Source organism: Sinocyclocheilus grahami, unplaced genomic scaffold, assembly GCF_001515645.1.
Source record: "Sinocyclocheilus grahami isolate Dianchi unplaced genomic scaffold, SAMN03320097.WGS_v1.1 scaffold493.1, whole genome shotgun sequence".
Lineage (NCBI taxonomy): Eukaryota > Metazoa > Chordata > Actinopteri > Cypriniformes > Cyprinidae > Sinocyclocheilus > Sinocyclocheilus grahami.
Window position 1 is genome coordinate 981,618 of NW_015505672.1, and position 9,774 is coordinate 991,391.

A 9,774-nucleotide genomic window follows, 5' to 3' on the forward strand; every position below is an offset into this window, starting at 1 on the left:
TAAAGCATGTCAACATATTCTGTTACACCAAATACACAAAATAATGATCTTTAAAATAGCATCATATGACCCCTTTAAGTTCTATATTGCAATTATTTTTCAGTGTCTGAAAAATGCAATGTTACCTGCTGGCATAAGTTAATTTTCAAGCTTATTGGAAAACGTATTTCAGCTTCCCTGAAAAGTGCTGGATTGGTTTGCTTTAGTCAGTGCTGAAATGCTACAATCAAAATTTGCTTTGGAAACATTTGTTCTCTATATTTTTTCAACTTTGCTTTTTACAAAAACATGCAAATGTGCAATTTTTGAATTTGAATAAAACAGGAAATATTCTCTCATAAAAGGGAATTCCTGCAGTAAAGAAACATCAAGTTATGGAGAGATAGATTTCTGTAAGCATAGTGAAATCACTAAAAATTTTTAAATAATGTGATTAGCATAACACGTCTTACTCTTATTCCAAAGACAGCAATTGTACTCCTCTGAAAGACAACGTCTCATAAGTGAAACAAAACATGTCATCTATTACAATCATGGGCAAAGACAGACATGTGTGCTCATTTGCATTATTGCATGACAAAAACATTGTGTAATTGCTTTCATATACTTATGAATGTTATTAATATAATGATTCTTCCTGTTCTGTTTATAAGATAAATCCACAAGAAACGTCCTGATGTTGCAAACATTTACAAGTAAGTCATTAGGCTGGATTAGATGATATATTTGCTGCAATCAAATTAAAGCTTTTTTTTATGTGTGCTCCGTTTGACCGACAAGTATATATTTTGAATGGCTAACTCATATAAATGTATGCTTAAATTTTTGTGCATTTTCCAGCCATATATATCCGTGTGCATAATGAGTAAGGCTGATAGTAGGCCAGTGAAGCCTTTAGATAAAGAAGTAAGTGATGTGTATCCTACTAGCTATCATCAATACTTTCATATATATTCGGTCAAACAAGTGACATGATATGATGTGAAACTACTATTTGACTGAAATTGCCAAGCAAAGGTGTGTACCAAAACTTGAACTTACTCAGCATAGAAAGAAATCTCACCCTAAAGATAGAGTTCTAGCATCTCATTCTGTGTGTATGTTGACAAGAATAGAAACACCAGAGGAAATTTGGGGCGAGTAGCAAGCAGATGCTACCACATCACGGTGGGTCATCCAAATATAACATACTTGTATGCGTAGGATACTGTTTTTAAATTCCAAACAGTCCTGATTATTTATGACAACTACCAGGGCTGTTAGAGGAGACATTCGGTGACATTGAAAGATGGATAACAGTTTGGCATAAGCTTTTTCTCTCACGAGCAGCAGCGACAAAAGGTGATGTCAGTGCAAAACTCTAAAGGAACGAACAACATCAGCAAAAGGTGGTACTGGGTGAATGCTCAGAGTGCAGATTCATGATTCCTCGGCATTAATTTGAGGGACTCGGCAACACAGGTACTTAATCGCGATTAATTAAATGCTTGTTTTGACCTCAGTCAAACGCAGCCGTTTGCCTCACAAATGATGACATGAGTACTTTTTTTCTCTTCTGTGTTTCATATTCCTTTTTTCAGTTCAGTGCATTTCAGTTTGTATTATTGTAAAGCCTTAAAGGGATGTTCCTTACAATATTTGTAATATACTTCCTTTTATTAAATAGTGCTTCTGAGGTTTTATAGTTATCCATCAAAGGTGTTTTTAGCAGCCTTTGGCTAAAACAGCGTCCTGTTTAAGATCTCCCTCTGAAACAGCAAATTCCGCAAAGGTACTGTTGGTATATGCATAGCATTAGGTACATAACTCTAAATTAAGCAGTTGTCAAAACATAAAACGGAGAGTTTCTAAGTGCATTGTTGTATAGTCATTATTGCTAGTCATGAGAAATATACCTATCCTTATGGAATGCTGTTTTTCCCTGTCTGCCAATTCCCATTGCTCTTGTCCAGCGAGTAATTGCTTTCATACTTCTCTTCAGAACTGCTTTTCTGATTTGCAGCAGCCTCAGCAGCAGCATCAATCATCTGTTTCTCTGCCTGCTCTGTTTCACGATGGTAGAAGTAGTTGAAGTTGGAGACGATGACAGGAACGGGAAGTGCAATGGTCAGTACGCCAGCGATGGCACAGAGGATCCCAACCATCTTTCCTCCCAACGTGATAGGGCACATGTCACCATAGCCAACCGTCGTCATTGTGACCACAGCCCACCAGAATCCTTCCGGGATGCTCACGAACTGAGTATCAGGTTCGTCAACCTCAGCAAAGTAAATGGCACTGGAGAAGAGGATGACGCCAATGAAGAGGAAGAACATAAGCAAGCCCAGCTCCCTCATGCTGGCCTTCAGGGTTTGGCCTAGAATCTGGAGGCCCTTAGAATGGCGGGACAGCTTGAAAATCCTGAAGACGCGCACTAATCGGATGACACGTAGCGTAGCCAGAGACATGTTCTGGTTGGCGGTGGGGTCTTCATCGTGGGTGGCCATCAGTTCCGTTATGACGGTTATGAAGTAGGGCATAATGGACACAATGTCAATAACATTCATGATATTGCTGAAAAACTCGCTCTTGCTGGGGCACACTATGAAACGTACTCCAAGCTCAAAACAGAACCAAATGATACAGATGGTCTCCACCACAAAGAAAGGGTCAGTAAAGGCAGAGTGCATGGCCTTAGGATGAGGAGTAGGGGATAGAAGCGTTCCATTGGCGTCATGGGTTAAGTTGACGAAAGCAGGCATAAATTCACGCTCATCACGGAATTCCGGGAGCGTCTCCAGGCAGAAGATACAAATAGATATAGTGATGACAAAAACAGACACTAAGGCCACTGACCTGGCAGCACTGGAGCTCTCTGGGTACTCAAAGAGCAGCCAGAATTGACGGTGAAGCTCATTGGTTGGGAGTTGAGGCTCAGGGTCTTTGATGAAACCTTCATCTTCCTTGAACTGTTCCATGACCTCATGCCCTAGTCGATAGAACACTATCTCATCAGCAAACACATCCAATGGCACGTTTGCTGGCCTCCGAATCTTACCTCCGGACTGATAGAAGTACAAAATTCCATCGAAGCTGGGGCGGTTGCGATCAAAGAAATACTCATTCTTCATGGGGTCAAAGTAGTCAATCCTTCTCATGGGGTCTCCAAGCAAGGTATCTGGGAACTGATTCAAAGTTTTAAGTGTTGTCTCGTACATCATCCCTGAGACATTGATAACCACTTTTTGTTCACCCTCCTCGAATTTCTCCTTTTCAGCAAAATAGTCCTCGCAACAATCCTTGGCTACTTTTCCTAGAAGTGCCTCATTGGGACTGCCCTCGCTGCTTATCAGAACCTTCCAGTTGGAAATCAGGCTGTTGCAGCTTGATGTTCCTTTCTTGCTGAGTGTTGGTGGAGAGGCAGGTGAGTGCCTCGGCTGTCTTCCTCTCTGAGGTGAGCGTGTGATTGAGTTTATGCCATGGGTCCCCTGGTTTGGTTCCGGGGCATCTGAGGTGGGTGAGGTTGGATATCCCGAGTCACTCGGGTCTCCCAGATTGATTCCGATGTCATCCAGGTTCTCAAAGTTGACTAGAGGAACCTCCATGGCCTCCCTCCCCTCCCTGGGGCTGAGCTCAGGCTCCTAACCCAGGATGAAATGACACAGGCCAGCCAGCCAGCCCACTCTGCACCACAAAGTGTGAAGAGATCAGAGAAGATTCAGGCTGGTTCTGCAGCAGAGAGACGAATCCCAAGATACTGTCACCTGATCTGCAGATAAAGACAAAGGGAACAAAACAGTTGTGTTACTGCATGGAAGGTAAGGTTGCACCTTAGTCAGGCTAGGAAACAATTAAAGCAATCTAAAGTAATGTAAACGCTACAAAAAGACAATGAAATAGGAACAAACAGAGATTTTATTTTTAGGCTCAATTATTTTACTCGATACTTTACTCAAATGCAGTCCATTCAAAATTAAGCATGCACATTATAGGTTAGGGATTAGTTCAATCAAAAATGAAGTGTTATTATTTATTCACCTTTTTGTTGTTTCAATCATGTAGGACCTTCTTTTCAAGGGTTTCAAAACTATGATTAAAATACAATGAAAGATGTGCTATATTCCAAATCTTCTGATTCTGTATGATTGCTTTGTATAAAGAACACACTGACATTTGACAGTGAATTTAACAGTCATCAGATCTGTCTGATGCGTTAACAAATCATCCAGGCCTGCCTTGCTAGCTTAATCAACCAATTCACTTAAAATATTTAACCCAAAAGAACAATTCAACAGAGATGAGAATGAATCCAGCACCTCTACCAAATGAATCCGTCATCTCTGCTTTTCTCATGAACTCATGTCATGATTTTCAGTGGTTAATACTTTAACAACATTTGTGATACTGTACTGGCAATTTCTAAGTTATACAAGTTTGGCATGGCCAATATCCTGTAAGGATATACATTACAACTAACAGATTGCATTTAGTCTCTCCTTGAATGTTGCTAAAAAAAGCATAAATAATGCATTCAAATTGAACATGTTTTCCTGCCCTCTCTATCTACTGCAAAGTGTGCTTGAGAGCTGAGAACTGCACTTTATAATCATTTCTCCATTATGGCCTCTTTTAGTGACACACACACACACACACACACACACACATTTGAATTCACATCTTCTGTATTGTAGTACAAGCATTTACAGCAATAGAGCTGTACTTACACGGTTGAATATGGAATTAATAAATTTCAGCAAAAGAGTCCAGAAATTGTAAGCAGACACAAATCTTCAGTTACAGACACATTTAGCATGAATTTTGGGAGACAGCCAGGAAATATTGAAAGATTCAGACCTCAGACTTTATGTTCCAGGTGTAATATAAGTTAAACTTGTTTTAACAGCATCCGTGACATCAGTTCCCACAGGCAGTAATTTTGACTCATTTATTCAGTTTTTACAAACTAAAATGCATTTATTTATTTATTTGTTTTTTATTTATTATTATTAATAAATAATATTTATTTATTTATTTTACAAAAGGGGCATATTAATTTAATTGCTTCCATATAAAATGTATTATTTTTATTGAGCTGTAAAATTGGTTCAATCATCCTTTTATCTGTCGGACTAGACTCTTCTAGATTAACTTCTGGTTATCTGATATGGATGTAATTCCTTTAGGTTGAGTTTCAGGTAAGCAACACATTGTTACATCACTTCCTGTTCTTTTATTTTTGCACACATTGAGTGAAAGCACTAACTTTTACATGTTCACAGAATAAGTTTTGGTTATAATCTGTACAGATAATGTTGGTAAGTAATTACACTAATCTTGTGCTATACCTATTAGAACTTATTATATTGCAATGCTTCATTAATTTCCATTTTAATTTTGTTGTATTGTTTTCTCCTGCGCATTATGCTCTAGTGGAGTAGCAATCGATTGTCGAAACCAAATAGTTCATTAGGCATGTCTGTGCAAATGGTGGGAGTTTTTTTTTTAGAATGTTAATGATTGTTATTTATAATTAATGTATTACAGTCTAATTTATTATTCTTAAGTTATTTATACCAATTGAAAAAGAGTAATCTTCTATGCAACAGTGCCCTATGGTAGGATATTGCGGTAGAAGTAGTTTTAGTTAGTTTGAGGTTAGTTGTTAGTTTCTGTATTAATCAACAGCATCCGTGACAGTTTAAGATGTTTAACCTACATTATGCTCTAGTGGAGTAGCAATCGATTGTCGAAACCAAATAGTTCATTAGGCATGTCTGTGCAAATGGTGGGAGTTTTTTTTTTTAGAATGTTAATGATTGTTATTTATAATTAATGTATTACAGTCTAATTTATTATTCTTAAGTTATTTATACCAATTGAAAAAGAGTAATCTTCTATGCAACAGTGCCCTATGGTAGGATATTGCGGTAGAAGTAGTTTTAGTTAGTTTGAGGTTAGTTGTTAGTTTCTGTATTAATCAACAGCATCCATGACAGTTTAAGATGTTTAACCTAGAATATTCTTTTAATATACACATTCAACACACTTTATTCCAAATCCAACTAAAGCAGCTTTTGGATTCCAGTGCTGTTGCTCTCAGGGTCAAATGTCCAGTTTGGGCCTCTTATCTACAGCGTTCTATATTCCAGAGAGTTTAATGGAGACAGGTAACCATAACCTTAACAGAGGATTTAAACAGCTACCCCTACCACTTGACACCATAGAACACACAGTCGCCAAAAAGAAAAGCTTCTGGCTCCATGACAGCTTGTGTGGCTACACTGGAAGGTAACGCACACCTCTCACCTTAGCTCCGCGTTATATTCCATTGACCCTATTAGTATACAGCAGGGCCTATCTTTTCCATTGTCAGAGGAGTATTGTTGGATGGGTGGGTTACATGGGCATTCTGTTTCATGTGGCCACATTTTTTACAGCATTGGCAAGACGGCCTCGTTTATATGATAAGTGCATGTTGAATTTTTAAGGAAAAGTTGACCAGTGCTGAAGGATAAATAACAGCATCATGCTGCTTAAATTGTTATTCGCCCAGCTGTAGTGGCCACATACAGTATGACTGAATATCTGCATTTTACTTAGAGAGAGAGCTCACCCAGTTCACCCAAAAATAATTTATCATGTTGCTCCAAACTTGTGGAACACAAAGAAAATATTTTGAAAAACGAGTTTTAGAACCAAACTTTCTTCATAATCTATTCTTATGTGTCCCACAGAGGAAAGAATAAAGGGTTTTGGCCAACCTGAGGGTGATTAAATGATCAGATGATCAGAATTTCAATTTTCTACCTCTTTTTTAAGTATACTCTTCTCAGAAAGACTTATGTTACACAATTGTAATATTTTGTGCTGCCTTTGTTACCTGTATCCCATGCACTCTGCACCTTTTGTTTATTTATTATTTATTGTACTTCTTTATATTTATTTATTTCCTACATTATTCAACAGTAACTGCAACGACCTTGTGAAAGAAAAGGAAACTAACCTCATTATACCTGTTTAATGACAGTAAGCTTGACTTATTTGATACACACACACACACACACACTTAGCACAAATATATATGTATTATATACAAGTATTAACTATATACTCTGCACTTAAATATTTTTTATTTGTAAATAATGTAAACATTTTTCTACTTCAAAATTTCACATTTAACGCATTACATGCTGTTTTTATCTATTTATTTTCACATTTTTTCAGTGTATTATCAGCAGGGTTAACTGCAGGGTTTACAGATCCACATGCGAGGGTACAGTTATGTAGCGATGGCAGGATGGATAAAAGTTATAAGTGACAGAAACTTCCATCCTTATCCTGCAGTGCTTTGTCTGGGGAAAATGCTGAAGATGTGAAAATGCACCACGGACAGAGATGACATCTATATCCTTCAGCTGTGTGTGTGTGCTCGCATGTGTCTGGAAGATCGATCACCGTGTGGGAAAGTTTCCCCACATGCATCACAGGTACAAAGTCATTGTTTTGTATCAAGCACCTCAGGGCACGTGCATGTGTAAAGGCACATCACATACGTTTTGTACTTTATGTGTTAGATTGTTTGCATAATTGTGTGAAAATATGGTTTCATATATAAACGAATCGGCACAAATCATTCCACTGGCTTGAATCGTAGAAATATTATTAGACAAGATGCTATAGCTGTCTTAGTTTCAAAGTCAGATAGTACCTGATTCATAGCAGCACAGAAGGTCTAACATTTTCAACATAATTTTTGACAGTTCACCCAAAAATGAAAACTCTCATTTACTCACTCTCATGTCATTCCAAACCTGTATGGCTTTCTTTCTTGGAAAGTCAATGGTCTCCAAAACATTCTTCAAAATATCTTATTTTATGTTCCACAGAAGAACAAGTCATGCAAGTTTCAAAGACATGAGGGTGAATAAATAATGACAGCATTTTCATTTTTGGGTAATTATCTCTTTAAATTAAAAATGTATATTTTAGAACTTGTGTGCTACTATGAATCAGGTAATAGCTATCTGATAAAGGGTCACTATCCCTTTAAAATAAATTGAAATTGAGAATATAGTGATTATAATAAATCAAATAAAGATTCAAATGTACTAATACAATAATTTAAAATTACATATATACCCACATATATACTAGTCTTAAACTTTTGAACCGTCATTCATTCCAAAAATCAACATCAAATCAAACAACAAACTATTTCTAATCTTCATCTCACTCCTAAATTCTTAAAGCTAAATACAGCTAAAGCTTAAATAGTCAATTTCACAGCACATATGTGGCTTGCCAGAGAAAACAAATAACAGCATCTAGCTTTCTAAACTTCTGTAACAGCTCCATTCATATCCAATAAATGAATTTACATCCAAACATACATTACATGCTTAAGCACATCTATAAAACCAAACACGGTCAAACGCTCAATGAAATACCCACCAGGGAAAACCTCTATGGCAGGACAGTCCTTCTGTGAGCGCTGTGATCCAGGATGAGTGGGGCTCCTCTTTTTTGCCTCTGTCCCTCTCTAGTCTTGCTCCAATTCTCAGCCTACGTTACAATCAGATTTCTGCACAACCTTGTGTTCTGTTTAAGCTCTCTCTCTTTCAGTAATCTTATGCCTTCTGAGTAACTTGAGACCCACGGCTGCCATCAGAGAGACGCACATGCTCACACACACCTTACCTTTCGCATCTGGCTTGGCTTTTTAAACCTTAGACCGGGTTCTCCTTTCTGTGTGCGTCTCTTTTGCTTTCTGTCAGTCTCTCTGTTTTGGGGTATCAGAGCAGGACCCCACGGCACGGGAGCCGGCAAGAGCTCTGCGGGGCAAACAGCGCTGAGTAAAGGATGGCAGAACCTGAGCTCATGCCGAGTAAGCAAGCAGAGCAACATCTCCAGAGCACGCACACACATACACGTACTCACAGTTACTCTCACTCACAAGTTGCATAGACATATGCAGTTTTAGATAGACACTAAATCTATGTTTGGAGTAGCATGCTATTATAGAGTATGTATAGTATGCTAATGGTCATAGAATACTTGGAAGACAAGCTCAAAATTTTGAAATGTTCAACTTTATACATAGAAAAGTGCAATGGAATGGCACTCTGTGTCGAACTTCATGCTGTCATTGAGAGAGATGAACTAGTTATTGACTTTAAAGCAAATAAATTGTGTTAATGAGTTAAAAAGTTAATACATTAGATGATATTTGTTGAGACAGGTGAGATATCAAGTAGGATTATACCATTTATGGGACATATCATTATTGTGTAGAATATTGTATCCCACAATGCAGTGCGCTTTTTGAAAAAATTATTTTGAAAGTAGTCTCCTATGCTCACCAAGGCTGCATTAACTTACAGTAAAAATGGTAACATTGTGAAATAATATTACAATAAAAAAAAAACTTTTCTATCTTATATTTTAAAATATAATTTATACCTGTGATGGCAAAGCTGATTTTTCAGCATCATTATTTCAGACATGATTCTTCAGAAATCATTCTAATATGCTGATTTGCTGCTCAAGAAATAATGGTGATACATTTCCCCCCCCCCAGGAGTATTTGAGTATATAGCTCAAAAGAACAGCACTTATTTGAATTTTTTTTGTAACATTATAAATGGTACACTTTTGATCAATCTTGATTAACTGAATATTTCCTTGCTTTAAAAAAAAAAAAAAATCTTACTGACCCCAAACTTTTGAATTGTAGTGTATAAATGGATTAAAAATGCAAAATAATATTTATTTTATTTGTTTATTTTTAAAGCCACT

At 37.3% G+C, this 9,774-nt stretch overlaps 1 protein-coding gene across 1 annotated transcript; it reads right to left on the reverse strand.

Annotated features, from left to right (window-relative positions):
• Nucleotides 1-1,901: 1,901 nt before the first annotated feature.
• Nucleotides 1,902-3,584, reverse strand: LOC107554173 (potassium voltage-gated channel subfamily A member 10-like). The gene has a single exon (XM_016236598.1). The coding sequence runs from the start codon at nt 3,582-3,584 to the stop codon at nt 1,902-1,904; it is 1,683 nt and encodes a 560-aa protein (XP_016092084.1).
• Nucleotides 3,585-9,774: the final 6,190 nt, after the last annotated feature.